Source organism: Anguilla rostrata, chromosome 8 (assembly GCF_018555375.3).
Source record: "Anguilla rostrata isolate EN2019 chromosome 8, ASM1855537v3, whole genome shotgun sequence".
Lineage (NCBI taxonomy): Eukaryota > Metazoa > Chordata > Actinopteri > Anguilliformes > Anguillidae > Anguilla > Anguilla rostrata.
This window is the reverse complement of record NC_057940.1, coordinates 4,836,194-4,854,136: the sequence shown is the minus strand read 5'-3', so window position 1 is coordinate 4,854,136 and position 17,943 is coordinate 4,836,194. Positions and strand designations below refer to the sequence as shown.

The 17,943-nt window shown below is 44.0% G+C and overlaps 3 protein-coding genes across 15 annotated transcripts in view; 1 reads left to right on the top strand and 2 right to left on the bottom strand.

Moving 5' to 3' along the window:
* The window catches only part of LOC135260620 (uncharacterized), a 132,270-nt gene extending 125,739 nt beyond the window's left edge, over positions 1-6,531 (bottom strand). The window contains exon 1 of the mRNA XM_064346003.1: positions 6,515-6,531. The gene's annotated coding sequence lies outside the window, so the exon portion shown is untranslated. The remainder of the gene's footprint in view (positions 1-6,514) is intronic.
* The window catches only part of LOC135260617 (carcinoembryonic antigen-related cell adhesion molecule 3-like), a 139,243-nt gene that overhangs the window by 55,252 nt on the left and 66,048 nt on the right, over positions 1-17,943 (bottom strand). For 10 of the 13 annotated variants that reach the window (XM_064345991.1, XM_064345986.1, XM_064345995.1 and 7 more), the window contains 4 exons: positions 9,468-9,782; positions 8,925-9,179; positions 8,502-8,631; positions 463-1,010 (listed from right to left, as the gene is read on the bottom strand). In XM_064345991.1, coding sequence (XP_064202061.1) covers positions 947-1,010; positions 8,502-8,631; positions 8,925-9,179; positions 9,468-9,782 — 764 coding nt within the window. In that variant the 3' untranslated portion in view covers positions 463-946. Of the gene's footprint in view, positions 1-462; positions 1,011-7,574; positions 8,094-8,501; positions 8,632-8,924; positions 9,180-9,467; positions 9,783-17,943 lie in introns of those variants that run through there. The other 3 variants (XM_064345987.1, XM_064345988.1, XM_064345989.1) reach the window with 3 other exon arrangements.
* Positions 1-17,943, top strand: part of LOC135260616 (uncharacterized) — a 127,828-nt gene that overhangs the window by 76,903 nt on the left and 32,982 nt on the right. The gene's annotated exons all lie outside the window — the stretch shown is intronic.

Genomic DNA, 17,943 nt, shown 5'->3' with positions numbered 1-17,943 from the left:
GTTAATGATTGGACTTTGAATTCTGTCGGTTCCTAGACACGACAATCATTTTAAAAAAACCTTCTGCTACTAGCCTGAGTCATCAGGAAACATTCAAGCCACACCTCTTCCTGTTTCATGGATTTTTCAGTCTTAAAGAACTTAAAGGCTTCGTTGAGTGAATACAAAACCATTTAAGTCTGCTTTGACTGAATTGCATATGCCCTTAAAATGGGTACCTGTGTTTGATAGAATATAGGGGTTAATCACAAAAAGTGCAGTCTGGTTTAGTGGAACTACACTGCCCTAAAACTTATTCAGTATTTAATCAATATTTATTGCATGATGTTGAACCAAAATTTAATATAATTTCATTTGAATTATATTTGCTTTGTGTTTTTTCTTTTACCATTAAAATACAATTTCATGTTTTCCTTTAATTGAATGCTCATTAAGGATTCATTTGAGCAAAAGTATGACTACTTTCGAGTCAGAAAACTTTATTTTTCATCAGATGGAAAATCATCTTCGGCTTGAGTGGATGAAAAGCTCATAATCCAAAAACACATTCAAATCCAAAAGCACATGAAGAATTTAGCTCACAAATATAAAAAACATAAAAGTTTGAAACAAAAAACTTAAAATATACAGGTAAGATCACATCGTAGCTTAAAAAGCATGGCAATGAGTCACAGCAAAGCTTGAACAAACTAGTTAATTATCAGTTCACCCCCAATATGACTGTGTGCTTGTGTTTTCCCTCCCAAAGGTTGGGGTGGTGCTGGTGAAATATTTTAAATATGTACTGCACTGCATTGCTAGGATTGCTTGTTTTATATGCATTCAGGAGCTTGAAGTTTTTTGATACACACACGCATGTGCACATACACACACACACACGCATGCACGCACACTTACATACACATACACACGCACACACACAAACATATGCTCACACACAGTTATTTCAGATATTAATTCTCTCCTCCCCTCTGACAGATTTATTATTCTCTCTCAGTCCTGATTGATCTCTGAAAAAAAAAAAAACAACAAAAATAAATAATTTTAACTTCATTACGACATCCAAAATTCACATGAAACAGTACAGCGTTTATTAGAGTATGTGGAGGCTGAGAGTATGTGGTAGAGTGCGTGAGTGAGGGGTAGAGTGTGTGAATCTGTGGTAGAGTGTGTGAGTGTGTGGTAGAGTTTGTGAGTGAGGGGTAGAGTGTGTGAGTGTGTGGTGGAGTGTGGGAGTGAGAGGTAGAGTGTGTGATGGAGGGTGTGAGTGTGTGGTTTGTGAGTGAGGGGTAGAGTGTGTGAGTGAGGGGTAGAGTGTGTGAGTGTGTGGTGGAGTGTGGGAGTGAGGGGTAGAGTGTGTGAGTGTGTGGTGGAGTGTGGGAGTGAGAGGGTAAAGTGTGTGAGTGTGCGATCGAGCACGTGCGTGTGTGGTAGAGTGTGTGAGGCGTAGGGTGTGAGTGAGGGGTAGAGTATGTGAGTGTGTTTGGATGCTTTTTAAATAGGTCACTGAGTGTGTCAGATTCAAGCTCACTGCTAATGAGAGGTGGAAACAGGAATGACCATGACTGACCTGCAGCACCTCTCTCTGGCATTAACTGCGATGACAGCCGAAACCATGGCAACCAGACCCAGGGAGAACAGCACTGACTTTAGCGCACACGGTGAGAGGCCAGGAGAATCTAGACCTAAAGGAAATAAACAACATTACACAGGACCCCACATAGATAACTAGTCTTACACACAAAAACACATACATCAAAACACACACACACACACACACACACACGTGTATTTGTGCATACACATATTCAAACACACACACACACACACACACACACACACACACAAACTCACAAGCAGGAAAAGTTACAAGGAATGAACACCACAACAATATCTCATGATGAACACTACTGCCTGCAGCAGTAGTATATAAACAACTGACAGAATCACAGATGCCTGACAAACATATGAACATGTCAGACAGAAATATAGACACGATACCCACAGACAGACTTTCAGACTTTATCCACATACTCTTCTAGACATTACCCACAAACAGACTTGCAGACTTTATTCACAGACAGACAGACAGACTTACAGATGTGCTTTGTGGATTGCGTCTTTGTGTCGACCCGGTTACTGCTGCTGCAGCTGATGGCCTCTTTGTTTGCCGTGACGATGATCTTGACTTCTGTTGACAAGGTTGTATTTTCTACCTGTGTGCAGTGGGCGTGGTCACAGGTGTAGCTGGCCCAGGTGTCTTTAGCAGAGCAGTTCACTGACACGTGACAGAACCCTCCAGCAGAGGAGAGTAACACCACTCTCACCTGGGGTGTGGGCGGGGCCTCTGCAAAACAACAACCAATCCAATGGGCCAAAGATGTGACACATTGCACCCTATAGTCTCATAATAATCTCATATATCATATCATACAATAATAATTCCACATATTCAAAGTGTTTCATATCATCATAGAAACCACATCATATGACTTAATGTCATGATAATCTCAGAAGTCACATTTATCTGCAGAATTACACCATTATTTAAATGCATTAGTGGCGATCTGTTCCACACCCATATCTTTCATGCACCCTTATGATTGCATTGTACACAGAGACTGTTATACAGTGTGTTATTTCTACCTTGAACTGTTAGCTTGTAGGAAGCAACAACTCTCAGCTGTCCTGCTTCAGTTATCTTTGCTGTGTAGATCCCACTGTCTCTCTCCTGCACGTTCTTCAGCAGCAGAGTGAAGTTCTTTTGATCAAATTCTGCCCTGATTTCATAATCTTTATAAAATGTCAGTTTAAACTTGATAATGTATTCTAGTATGGCTATGGAGTTAAAATGCCAGTACAGGCTGTTAAACCGGAGTTTTTCATATCCATGCACATCCAGACGAACAGAACCTCCCTCACGCACAAACAGAGACAAAGACTCCTCAGCTCTGGAAACTGGAAAATACAGAGAAATGTTCATTTTAAAACTTCAAATCAAATTCTGTTCAGCAGATACCATATACACCACACATTATACAGTACAATGAAATACAATACTTTTACAAGCTATTATCATACATCTATGAAAGACTTTCTTACTTTAAATCCAAATCACTTGCAAGCTATTTGTGGTGTGGGGATGGCTGGTTTAAGCAGCCACACCTGCCCTGGGTCAAGCTAATTAGACCTGGCCAGTTGGATAATTGGTTTGACCCAGGGCAGGTGTGGCTGCTTAAACCAGCCATCCCCACACCACACTATTATTGCACAATAACACATTTTACAGCATCCAAACTAATACAGTAACAACTGACACAAGATGTATGACTCACAAGACCCCACCACAACAGGAAGCACTCGTTTCTGAAACACGCCTGAGCTTCTCAACCCTCCACACTACCCTTTCCAGCTGAAAGTTTTTTCTATACCTCAGATAAATTATTCTTTTGGTACACATGCTTGAAATGGTTTAAAAACACAAGTCAGAAAAAAAAACGAAGAAAAACAAATTATGCTGTATGGCACAGGTGTCTGACTCCAGTCCTGGAGGGCCGCAGTGTCTGTTGGTTTTTGGGGTGTTCTCAGCACCAGTGATTCACTTAAGTCATTGATAGGCTAAGGAATCCACACACTATGTTCTTAAGGCTTTAACTAGCAGCTGATTGAAAGGAAACTACAAAAACCAGAATTCAAAGTGATTACTGTCATAGGTTATGCCCCTAATAACAAACCTTGTTCCTTAAGATTGACCATTATATCAGTTTCCACCCCAATCCTAACAAAGAACACCTCATTCAATAGCTAGAGATCTCGTTGAGCTGCTAATTAGTAGAATCAGGTGTGCAAAATTATGGTTGAAATGAAAGCCTACAAGATGGTAGATCTCCGGGAACAGGGTAGGTTACCACGGGCATAACCTATGACAGTAATCACTATATGAAGTTCCGCACTCAATAGAAAGAAGGATATGCATTAAAAAATGCTAAAAACTGCATACTCAGGCTACACTTTAAAGCAGTACAAATAGGGCCACTGGGTTATGCAAAGGGCCAGATTGCATTTCTTGCATCACATCCACAAGTAGTTCTTAATGCACGGCTTGCACCATTATATTACATTGCATTTTACATATTATATTATATAAATAATGGCTTCCTTGACATTGTCATAACTCTGGTCCTTATGCTGACAAATGCCAATAACAAACTCCAAAGACAATCGAAAGGTTAGATTCAAAATTAGATACTGAAAGCTCACTTATATCTGCACTAGGGAAGCAACTGAACTCACCGGACTAATCAGGAACACCTATCACCATTTCTCCCGAATGTTATGATGCCCTGAAATGGGGGGTCTATTTATAAAAAAGCTGTGATTTCTACATATTGGAAGCAAAATGTATAAGAAATACCCGTCAGTAAAAGTTAAGAATGTGTGCTTTACCCACACGTGAATTGTTTGGTTACAAATAAAAAATTGTGGAGCGAAAAGTTGAGTCAAGAAAAAATATGTCATCGTTCCAAACGCCAGGGAGTTCACAGAAAATTCATGAAATTGTGGTCCCTAAGTCAAGTATTTAAAACCAATAATACATTTTATCAAGGAAATTACTGTAGTAAAGCATCACCCCTAAAACAGCGTGGTTTGTACTGCCAGTCTCACCCCTAAAAAGTCTCATCAATAAAGGCCACCTCAGCCAAAACAACGAGGCAGGAGCCATGGCCTTCCGGCTAATTTCGGTACGACGCGCCATGCGTGAATGTCATGAATGTATTTATTTGAATACAATATCCCTGATGGACCAGTAAATACATTTATACAAATATACAGAAGCATGAAGAAGATGAGTACTCTAAAAGTGTGTAATGGTGCCGTACCTGAGATCGCAGAGATAACCAGAATAGCGATGAACAGCAGTTTTATTCTGCAGTGTGAAACTGTGAAGGGCTTCTGAATGAGGAACTAAAGCTGCTACTTCCACTTTCATTACATTACATTACATTACAGGCATTTAGCAGATGCTCTTATCCAGAGCGACGTACAACAAGTGCATCAGTTCAAAGTGCAGAGGTGCAGAAAAACACACTAGAGTGAAGTAAAGACCGTAGTGCCAGAAGTGACCACATAGATCAGGACTCCAATCCTGTAGGGTAACCTGTTGAGCAAATAAACAAAACAATCCTGCCAAGTACAAAACTAGCACTGAAATCACATTTGCCTAATCAGAATTAAACAAAACAATCCTGCCAAATACAAAACTAACGAGATCGCATTAGCCTAACTAGGTACATAGAGTAGAGCTAAACTAGAGGCTAGGGAGGGGTGGGGAGAGGTGCAGCCTGAAGAGATGAGTCTGCGCTTAAAGATTCTCTGCTGTTCTGACCGCCACAGGAAGGTCATTCCACCAGCGAGGGGCCAGGACAGACAGCAGACACGAACGGGAAGTACAGACACGAAGAGGGAGAGGTGCCAAGTGTCCAGAGGTGGCAGAATGGAGAGGTCTGGCTGATGTGTAGGGTCAGTGTGGTCACAGACCAGGGAATTGACATGAGGGCAATAGCATCAAAACAGTTATCCTTGCACTTTTACAGCATCATACTCCAATTAGAGCACTAATGTCGGCCAACCAGATGCTCTTGGATGTTCCAAGATCCAGGCACAAAAATAGAGGTGACCGAGCCTTTGCACTAGCTGCCCCTGATCTCTGGAACAGCCTACCTTTTCATATAAGAACTGCTCAGACCCTAGAGTCTTTTAAGTCCCTGCTGAAGACCCACCTCTTCTCGTTGGCATTTAATTTGAGTTGAGCTTGTCACCTTGTTTTTATCTTCTATATAATTCTTTTATTACCATGTTTATTGTTTCCTTTTATTCTAATTTTTTTATTACTTTTATATTCGTTTTTGTTATTTTAAGTCTGTTCAAGCACTTTGTTCAACTGTGGTTGTTGCAAATGTGCTATATAAATAAACTTTGACTTTACTTGATTTGACTATCCGTGCCCTCTGAATACTGCACAATTTAAACGACTTTCAATAAAATAAAATAAAAACGTTTGAATCCTGTGTTGTGTTTCCCATCCCCAGATGTGGCCCAAAATGGCCGCATAAACCGTTTATGCCAGCAGTTGACTCTGGTCACGGGATGCAAAAACACTGAGTAAGTACTGGAGCAGCCTGTTGAGCTCCTGGAGCTGACCGAATTTCAGAATGTCCCACAACTTCAACAAGAGGATTAAGCCCAGCACCAACAATTCCTGCTCATGTATGTTTACAAAGTATAAAATGCCTACCTAGTAAAAGTGCCTATAGACTGAAAACAAAAGGATGTAAGCAAATGTTGCTTTGCAGGTGAAAAAGATGACAAAGAGGTTTGAACCACACAAAATAAGAGGCAAGTGACCCATTATTTACACACATATTTCAAATAGATGTGTTTGAAGTGTACTGTACCTGAGAAAAGCAGTGTGGACACCAACAGGACAAGCATTTTCAGTCTGAGAGAGAGAGACAGCTAGTGATCTGTGGAACTTTCTCAGTAGCAGTTGGAATGTAATGTGTGTGTGTGAGTATATGTGTGTTTGTGTGTGTGTGGGGAGTGATTTTAAAATGGGAGGCTATGCTGTAGTTTGGAATGTATTTTTTTTGTTTTAGCCCACAAACAGGAAGTGTGTTTTAGTTACAGGCTGCAGTGGCTGCACTGTGGCTGATGAACTGCTCCTGTTCACATTTACGTGTCTGTGAAATGATGTCATCACAGTATCACAGAGCTGAGAATGACCATTAAAGACTTCATATGCAAACTCCACGCTTAAAAAAAGACAGTGAGCTTAAATGTGCTATACAACCATTCAAGATATTTTACATGTCTACTTATCAACTTCAATCTACTTGTCAATGCACCATAAAAATATCCAATGTGAAACAAGTGCTTTGTATATTACTACTATGTATAATCATTTATACAGGACGAGGCGGACCTGATTTGAATTTTACTGTTAAAAGTTGAAAAAAGTCTGTTTTAGTCTTATGTAACTCAAAGTTTTTATGTATTTATTTCCTTTTCATTATTTCATAAACATTATTTACTACATGCCATATGCCCCAAATGTGAAAGCCAAACGTGTAATTATGGCATTATTTAATTTCTTTCACCCTCAAATGTTAATTAACTGTATTAAAACTGAGGATTTTATTGTCAGAGAGAAGCGAACAGGTTTTTTTTTCAAAGTATACAATTACTTGATCATTTAAAAAAAGCTTCTGCTACTAGTCTGAGTCATCAGACAACATTCAGCATTCAAGCCACACCTGTTCCTGTTTCATGGATTTTTCAGTCTTAAAGAACTGAAAGGCTTTGTTAAGTGAATACAAAATATGCCCTTAAAATGGGTATCTGTGTTTAATTGAATATAGGGGCTAATCACAAAAACTAAAGTCTGATTTAGTGGAAGTGCATGTGCCCTAAAACTTATTCAGTATTTATTCCATATTTATTGCATGATATTAAAATCAATGCAATTTCATTTGAATTATATTTTCTTTGTGTTTATTTACCATTACCATACTATCTCATGTTTTCCTTTAATTGAATGTCCATTAAAGATTCACGAGAGCAACAGTATGACGACTTCCAATTAAGAAAGCTTTATTATTCATCAGATGATGGAAAATCATCTTTGGCTCAAGTGGATGAAAAGTTAATATTCCAAAAACACATTAAAATCCAAAAACACAAATTAAGCTCACAGATATAAAAAACATAAAAGCTTGAAACAAAAAACATTAAAAATACAGTTCACATGGCAGCTACAAATTATTGCAATTAATCACAGCAAAGCTTGGACAAACTAGTTCATCTTTTTTTGATACAAACACACACACACGCACGCACGCACACACACACACGCACACACACATGCACGCGCACACACACACACACACATGCACACACACACACGCACACGCACACATACACATACACACGCACAAACACACACACAAACAGACACACACACACAGTTATTTCAGATATTAATTCTCTCCTCCCCTCTGACATATTTATTCTTCTCTCTCAGTCCTCACTGATCTCTGAATTGAGGGGTAAAATGTGTAAATGAGCAGAAGAGTGTGTGGTGGAGGGTGTGAGTGTGTGGTAGTGTGTGTGAGTGTGTGGTGGAGGGTGTGAGTGTAAGGTGGAGTGTGTGAGTGTGTGGTAGAGTGTGTGAGTGTGTGAGTATGGGGTAGAGTGTGTGAGTGTGTGATGGAGTGTGTGAGTATGGGGTACAGTGTGTAAGTGTGTGGTGGAGGGTGTGAGTACAGGGTAGAGTGTGGGAGTATGGGGTACAGTGTATAAGTGTGTGGTGGAGGGTGTGAGTGTGTGAGTATGGGGTAGAGTGTGTGAGTATGTTTGGATGCTTTTTAAAGAGGTCACTGAGTGTGTCAGATTCAAGCTCACTGCTCATGAGAGGTGTAAACACAGGAATGACCATGACTGACCTGCAGCACCTCTCTCTGACATTAACTGCGATGACAGCCGAAACCATAGCAACCAGACCCAGGGAGAACAACACTGACTTTAACGCACACAGTGAGAGGCCAGGAGATGGTGTTACTGGAGGAACTGGACCTACAGGAAATAAACAACATTACACAGAACATTACACAGGACCCCACAGAGACAGCTACTGTTACACACAAACACACAAGTACACACATGCACACTCACACACAAACAGGAAAAGTTACAAGGAATAAGCACCACAACAATATCTCAAGGCGACCACTACTGCCTGCAGCCATAAATGTACATGAACAACTGACAAAATCACAGATGCCAGACAAACATATAAACATGTCAGACTGAAATATAGACACAGACAGACTTTCAGACCTTATCCACAGACAAACTGACAAACTTACAGATGGTCTTTGTGGATTCCGATCCCGTCTTTGTGTCGACCCGGTTACTGCTGCTGCAGTGAATGGTACCGTTGGTTGCCGTGACAATGATGTTGACTCCTGTTGGCGAGGCTGTATTCGCTACCTGTGTGCATTGGGCGTGGTCACAGGTGTAGCTGGCCCAGGTGTCTTTAGCAGAGCAGTTCACTGACACCTTACAGAACCCTCCAGCAGAGGAGAGGAACACCACTCTGACTTGGGGTGTGGGCGGGGCCACTGCAAAACAACAACCAATCCACTGGGCCAAAGATGTGACACATTGCACCATATAGTCTCATAATGACCTCTTACATCTTACCCTGTCATACCATAATAATTCCACAAATTCACATTAGAAACCACATATGACATAATGTCATGATAATCTCAGAAGTCACTTTTATCACTTTTACAGAATGACGCCATTATTTAAATGCATTAGTGCTGATCTGTCCTCGCATATCCTTTATGTACCCTCATGATTGCACCGTACAGAGAGACTGTAAAACAGAGTAACATTTCTACCTTGAACTGTGAGCCTGTAGGAAGCAACAAGAATCTGCTGTCCTGACTTATCAGATATCGTGGCTGTGTACGTCCCACTGTGTCTCAGCCTCACGTTCTTCAGCAGCAGAGAGAAGTTCCTCTGATCAAATTCCGTCCTGCTTTTATAATCTTTACATAATTTCAGATCTTTAAACTTATTAATGTATACGAGTACAGCTGTGGAGATATTAAAATGCCAGAAAAGGGAGTCAAACCGGAGGCGTTCATGTCTCTGCACATCCAGACGAACAGAGCCTCCCTTACGCACAAACAGAGACTCCTCAGCTCCGGAAACTGGAAAGAAAGGCAAAAAAATCCGTTAAACAAACTCTGTACTGCAGGCATAGACCACACATGACACCGTTAAAGACAAACATAGCTTTTCAAGCTATTATTGCACATCTATAAAAGGTTTTCTTACTTTAAATCAAATACACGTATAAGCTACTATTGCACATTGACACATTTTACAGCATTGAGTGCAAAACCGCATTCAATGTTAAAACAAACTCAGCTCCGCAAATCTATTCCACACGGCCTCAGTTCTCAAACTTTTTCCTCTCAATGCCAGACTTTCATGGGATGCACAAACACTGAGTAAGTACTGGAGCAGCCCGCTGAGCTCCTGGAGCTGACCGAATTTCGGAACGTCCTGTAACTTCAACAAGAGCATCAAGCAGAGCACAGACAATTCCTTCTGGAGGTAAACGCAATTCGTTGGCATGAGAGGTCAGGGGAAAAAATGCTGTACCTGAAAACACCAACGTGGACAACAACAGGACAAGCATTTTCTGTGTGAGAGTGAATGAGCGAGTGAGTGAGAGTAAAAGAGTGAGTGAGTGAGACAGCTAGTGATCTGTGTAACATCCTCTGTAGCAGAGATTAGATTATAGTGTGTGTGTGTGTGTGCGTGCGTGTGCATGTGTGTGTGTATGTGTGTGCGCTTGTCTGTGTGTGTGTGCATGTGTGTGTATATGTTCACGTGTGTGTGCATGCGTGAGTGTGTGTGCATGTGTGTGTATATGTGCGTGCGTGTGTGTGTGTGCACGTGTGTGTATTCATGCGTGCGTGTATGTGTGTGTGTGCAGATGTGTGTATATGTATGTGCGTGTGTGCGTGCATTTGTGTGTGTGTGTGTGTTTGTGTGAGTGTGCATGCGTGCGTGCGTTTGTGTGAGTGTGTGTGTGTGTGTGTGTGTGTGTGCACACAGGTGGATGCTTTGAAATAAGGGGGTCGTGCTGTAGGTACCGTAGGAATATTTCCTTCTCTAGCCCACAATCATCACACAGGAAGTGTATCTGAGGTAGATATTGCAGAGGCTGCAGTGTAGTTGACTAACTCCTGTTTACATTTCCGTTTCTGTGGAAAGACATCATCACAGTATCACAGAGCTGAGAATCACCATTATATAACATTGCCCATGCTTAAAAAAGACAGTGAGCTTAAATAAACTACATAAGCATTGAAGATGTATGCCTTAAACCTTATTAATTCATTATGACCAAAGTAACATCAGTGCTTTGTATATTACTCATCGTACATTACACATTAGATTTTTTTATTATTATAGATAGTCCTGAAAAAGTGCCCTCTTATTCCCGATTTACTCTATTATTGCATATTCATCACTTTGAATGTTTCAGATGTCTTTGGATGTAATATGTAATATTAGACAAAGGAAATCTGAGTAAACACAAATCACATTTAAAAAATTACTGTTTTCATGGGGGGCTGCTGGAGCCTGTGACAGCGTGCACTGGGCGAGAGGCAGCAATACGCCCAGTGCAGACTGTCAGTCTATCGCAGGCCCACACACACCATTCACTCGTCAGTCACTCATACACTCATACCTATGGGTCTCCAATTAGCCTACCAGCATGTCTTTGCACACACACACCATTCACTCATCATTCACTCATACACTCATACCTATGGGTCTCAAATTAGCCTACCAGCATGTCTTTGCACACACACACCATTCACTCATACACTCATACACTCATACCTATGGGTCTCCAATTAGCCTACCTGCATGTCTTTGTGCTGTGGGAGGAAACACTCATACACTCATACCTATGGGTCTCCAATTAGCCAACCTGCATGTATTTGCACACACACACCATTCACTCATACACTCATACACTCATACCTATGGGTCTCCAATTAGCCTACCTGCATGTCTTTGAGCTGTGGGAGGAAACACTCATACACTCATACCTTTGGGTCTCCAATTAGCCTACCTGCATGTCTTTGGACTGTGGGAGGAAACCAGAGTACCCAAAGGAATCCCACATGGACACGAGAAGAGCACACAAACTCCACACAGAAAGGCCTGGGACGGATTCGAACCCAGGACCCTCTCGCTGTGAGTGCTACCCAGACCATCTTACTGACAATGAACAACAAACAGCAGGCAAGAAGAATGGCCAAAAAAAAAAGCCAGCAGTGGGGATTTCCGGCATTTTCTGTGTGTTTTCCATTCTTGCACAAAAATTAGTTGCTGACGGTTCCAAACCATTTCTTTTTTTTCCACCAATAATGAAACTACAAGGTCATGAACCCCAGGCAGCTCGACCAATCCCAGCACACACATACACATACAAAAAATGAGTTCTACTTCAATAGCAACCTATTTCTGGAAGCAGCTGTCAGTCTATTATAATACCATACCAATTTAAGTACTATCTACATGGGAAGGTACTCCACACCGATACTGTTGATTTTTGCCCATATGTGTACCATTACTACTTATTGCGTACAGCCACTTAGTGGTGGATCTACGTATGCACGCTATAGTTATTTGCCACGTTAAGACTCTTTAGTTTTAGACTGCCCGTTTGTATTTGCTAAATTTCACTACCAAAATAAAGGCAAACTCTTGTCGCGCTGTTTAGGAGGTCGGAATTCTACCTCCCGATACATTTACGGAATTTAGAATTCTGAGCGTATCCACAGGACGCGACTCAGAAGCTGAATGGCAAAACTGTCGTTAAGTGACTCGTTGAAATGACGGTACATTTCTTCAAACGTTTGGCGGCTGCAAGGGAGCCTGTCTTTTCGACGTTTGCTTTGCTCAAAAATGGGAAGTTCCAGAACTTGCAAGAAGAAGCCTCACACCTGCAAGAAGAAGCCTCATACCTGCAAGGGGAAGCCTCATACCTGCAAGGAGAAGCCTCACACCTGCAAGGGGAAGCCTCACACCTGCAAGAAGAAGCCTCATACCTGCAAGGGGAAGCCTCATACCTGCAAGGGGAAGCCTCATACCTGCAAGGGGAAGCCACATACCTGCAAGAAGAAGCCTTATACCTGCAAGAAGAAGCCTCATACCTGCAAGGGGAAGCCTCATACCTGCAAGGGGAAGCCACATACCTGCAAGAAGAAGCCTTATACCTGCAAGGAGAAGCCTCATACCTGCAAGAGGAAGCCTCATACCTACAAGGTGAAGCCTCATACCTGGCCGGGCCGGGCTGGGCTGGGCTGGGCTGGGCTGAGCCTGGCTTGGCTGGGCTGAGCTGAGCTGGGCTGAGCTGGGCTGGGCTGGGCTGAGCCGGCCTGGGCTGGGCTGGGCTGAGCTGGGCTGAGCCTGGCTTGGCTGGGCTGAGCTGAGCTGGGCTGAGCTGGGCTGGGCTGGGCTGGGCTGGGCTGGGCTGGGCTGGGCTGAGCCGGGCTGGGCGTATGCTGCCAGTGGTCCAGAGGCTCTTGCTAAAATCAGTAAAATCACCTCTGCCAGGAGCCTGAGACTTGTCCATCAGTGGACGTTCCAACAACACAATGACTCCAAATGTACCTAAAAAATGGTGTGTGCAAACACATGCACACACACCTGATTCTGTATCAGACTCATGAAGTTCCTCCAAATCTCTCTCCCTCTCTCTCTCTCTCCCTGTCTCTCTCAGGCGTTTCTGGAGCGTTACCTGAGCCCAGGCCCGACACTGCAGTACCAGAAGGAGAACAGCAGGGGGCGAGAGTGGATGCTGGTGAGCGAGGAGCCGGTGACCTCCGCCCTCCGGCAGGGCCTGGTCTTCTCCCTGCGCCGCCTGGACTTCGCCCTGGTCGTCACGGTGATGCCCATCCCCTTCCTGCGTCTAGGGGAGGAATTCATTGACCCCAAGAGCCACAAGTTTGTGATGCGGCTGCAGTCGGAGACTTCCGTGTGACGAGATTCGCTGACCTCACCGGCGGCTGTTTCCTGACACGCGGTAGCTCCCCACCCTTCTCTCCAGAAACCATACAGAACTCAGTGCTAGCTGCACAGAAGTGTAACACCAGCTCATTGACCAGCCTAGTAGGAACATCAGCATATTAACCAGTAGTCGGGACCCGTCAGCAATGGGTAACTATTAACCAATCACTGGCCTGCTTTCCTTATGGTTGTTCGAGGACCAGGCAGGTCTCGTTCTGGGGACCCAGTGAAGGGACCCCACACGTCCCCCATCCCCAAGCCATGCCCAACCTTTAATCCTTACCCCCCTCCCTTACTTCCTTACCCCCCCCCCCCCCGAAAAAAAACCACGCCCACCTCCCTGTCCGTCATCTGTGCATATTACTGACAGCCTGCGCCTTAATCACATTCAAACCGTGTTGCCAAATCCTGGCCCCTCTGCTGACAGGCAGGTGTATGAAGGCTCTTTACTGTGTTTAAAAATTTTTATTAATTCAACTGCCAAATTGGGGTCCACGGAAGGAGGTGGTTTTTACAGACACTGCAGGACTGGGTAGATGTTCTGCGAATGCTTTTTTTGACTTGTTTGGGAGATGTGTAGAGGTAACCCACACAGGCGGGTGTGTAGAACGGAGACTTTCATGGCGTAGTGCGTGCAGAACCGTGCATGTGTGTGTAGATGTAAATGTTAGTCACGCCATCAGCGGATGAGGACCTGTTTTTTCTGCATGGACGCATGACGGGGTACTTCCCTCCAACTTCCTGCCAAATTGAGCACCATTCCAAGATGCCTCGTATGAATGGTCACTTGACCATTTCAAAGCTGGTCACTTGATGTCCACATCCATTTTAAGGGCTAGCAACTCGGTACCCTGAAATACACACAGCTGGACCCCACGAGAACCCAGACCGCACTGCCTGGCTGATTCACTTGATTATAGTCACTGACTGGCTGATTCACTCACTACTGACTGACTGTTTGACGGATTTGCTCACTTACAGCCGTGGACTGACTGACTGATTTGTTTATTAACAGCCACTGACTCTGCGTATTTACTCATAACCACTGACTGATTCGCTCACTGTGTGACTTACTGCTGGACACACTCACTTGGTTGATTGACTGACTCATTTCATTGTTTGGTCACTGAGCTTCCTGGTTCCTCTTACCTTGAATGTAATCGCTAGGGATGGTTTTACTGGCTGACTCCACGCCGTGGCCACAGACTGTGGGCTGGGCTGGGCTGGGCTGAGCCTGGCTTGGCTTGGCTGGGCTGAGCTGAGCTGGGCTGAGCTGAGCTGGGCTGGGCTGGGCTGGGCTGGGCTGGGCTGAGCCGGGCTGGGCTGGGCTGGGCTGGGCTGAGCCGGGCTGAGCTGGGCTGGGCTGAGCCAGGCTTGGCTTGGCTGGGCTGGGCTGGGCTGAGCCGGGCTGAGCTGGGCTGGGCTGGGCTGGGCTGGGCTGAGCTGAGCCGGGCTGGGCGTATTCCACGAATGAGCCTCCGTGCGAACCACAGCCTCGTGCTGGCGGTCTGAGCGCTGAAGCGTCTGGGCGGGCTGCGGCGGCATACGCTGTGCGCTTGGTGCGCACGCTGTGCGCTTGGTGCGTACGCTGTTCACTCTGCTCCTGAAGCTAAACCTGCAAAGATCAGCCGGCGCTCTGCCCAGACAGCTGATCTGGGATCAGCATCCCCGTCATCGATTCTCTCTCTGTAGCCTCTGCGTAACAGCTGGCGGCTGATCCAGGATGGGGGGGGGGGGGAATCAAAAATCTCCCAGTTTGGTTTTTTGTGCAGGCTTTTGCCTTGAACACGCACGTCCGTGTGCAGTGGTACCACTTCTTGTCACATGACCTTTTGCAGCGATGCCACACACGGATCATGTGACGTTTGTGGCCGTGCACAGCAATGCCAGTGCAGTCATGTGACTGGGGCCTGTGTACCGCAATTCCATTCTGGTCATTGACCGGACCCCATGTGCATCAGTTCTACTGAGGTCATGTGACAGGGGCCTGTGCAGCAGTTCTACTGTGGTCACGTGACAGGAGCCTGTCTGCAGGCGAAAGATTGTCAATGCCTGTTGTTTTTGTTACTGCCAAAGGTGTCTGTGCTTTCTGGCAGCTCTGAGCCACTGTACTTTTCTCTTGTGTAATGAAACAAAGAACTGAATTGTTTTTGTATGAATACAGTAGATTGTTAAACATAACAAAAGGCAAAACAAAAAAAAATGGAATCTAGTTTTGTCCAACGGTTTTTAATGCATGCTGGGCTCTATGTCACATTTGTGCTTTTATTTGTTTTGTTTTTTTATAACACAGGAGATCTGAAGTGATATTAAACTTTTTTTTAAGAAAGCCTGTGGTTGTGAGGAGATTTGTAGATTTCTGTTTGGTGTGAGTATGCTTTTTGATAATTCTAGAACTAAAGTGTTGGATTCATTTTTTTTTAAATAAACCTTTTTTTCTGTGGCCTGCTGCTTCCACTGTCTATTCTGTTCTAACTGATGCAGTATTGCGATGTTGTAGGGATACAGTTGAGTTGGGGTGGGGGCGGGGCTGACTGTGTCTTGCATATAAAATGAAAAGTGAAAGTGTCAAACTCTCTTGGCTACACTACGCTAACGCAACCTGACAACCGAGGCCAAAGACCTGTTCACTGCCAAATACGCTACCAGGCAGTGCCCTCCATCCAGAATCTGGAGAGATCTGGTGTCACACGTGCGCTGAGAGCGGGAGGTTTGATTTGACGGCTCTGAGCTGCTGGGTGCCCGCATCTCTGACCGTCGCGAGTTGAAGTGTTGAGGCGGCGTTGGGATCAGCTCGGCCCGAGGCGTGTGGGCGTGGTGCATCTGATGTCCATCACGCACTGACGGCTCGCTTTCTGGAGCCGAGACGCAGGAGATCGCGCTTCCTCCTTTTTTCGCACTTTGCTGCGGAAAGGGAATTTTTTTTTAAACCGTTGCCTTTTGTGTACAGTCTGACCAACATGCAGACCGCTGAGCTCAGAAGCCACAGGAAGTGATCTGCGCACTGAACAGCAAACACAGACACAACTGCCTCAATTCATATAGAATCTTTCTCTCTCTCTCTCTCTCTCTCTCTTTCTTTCCCTCTCCCTCACAGACACACAAACTCAGACCTACTCGTTCACACCAGAGACTAAGTTCACACACACATACATACATAACAAACAGACCGACGCTGGCACACAGACACACACACACACGCACGCACGCATACGCTCTGGCGTGTACACACACAAACGCGCGTGCACACACACACACACACACACACACACACGCTTGCAGCGAAAGGAAGCAGTTTGTCAGTGGGCGATAAAGAAGCCCTGTGTCATTTCTGTGGAGCTGGTTTTGCATCATGTCCTCTGCAGTGCTGACAACTCTTCTGGGTAAGTGTGGAGACAGACTGACGTCATCTCTCCCTCTTTCTCTCCTTCTTTCTCTTCCTTCCTTAGCACAAGTTCCTGCTGAACTTGTGCTAACTATAACTGCTTCAGTTTGTTCCCCTTTTTTGTGACTATACTTTGGCTTTTTGTCAGTTTTTAAATCATGATATAATCATTGAAATTTTACATTTTTTACTTTTTTTGTTTTAGCCCTGATTTTGTTAAGACACCTGATTCAATCAAGGTCGTGTTTGAAGACTGTGATTAGTTTAATCGTTGAAGTTGGGTGTTGTAGTGCTGGGCTACAGGGCGAGGGCGTAATGTTCTGTTGGCATGCAATGCATGAATCCGCTCAAGTATAGTTATTTTCTCTCCGCCAGTGGTGTTTTGCAGTTGCAGTTTGACGTTGACGTTATTAAATGAATATAAGTGCATTATATTGGCACAAATGCTCAGTACCATCCAATATAGCCAGGTCTCCTCCATTAGGCTCCAGGCGAGCAATGAAATCATTTTTATTTGCATCCCAAATAAAATTTCATCGCCATTATTTAAAATTGTGGATACCTGTACTCTTTGTTCTCTGCAACACGTAGAGAATATTCATGGAAACATCTGACAACAATACGCAATTTAAACAATTTTGAAGTGTATATTTTGTTAAAGATAACCTTTATTGTGGGTTGTGCTTTCATTAGCGTAAGCTAGTAATTAAAACTGATTTGTCTTTTCTCTCTCTCTCTCCCTCTCTCTCTCTCACACACACACTCACATGCACACACACACACACACACAGTTTACTCAGGTTGGATAGCTATAGTCGTTTCTGTTCAAATAAAATGTTATGTCCAAACAAGTGTCTGCCGTTCCACTCTCCAATATACTTATTGCT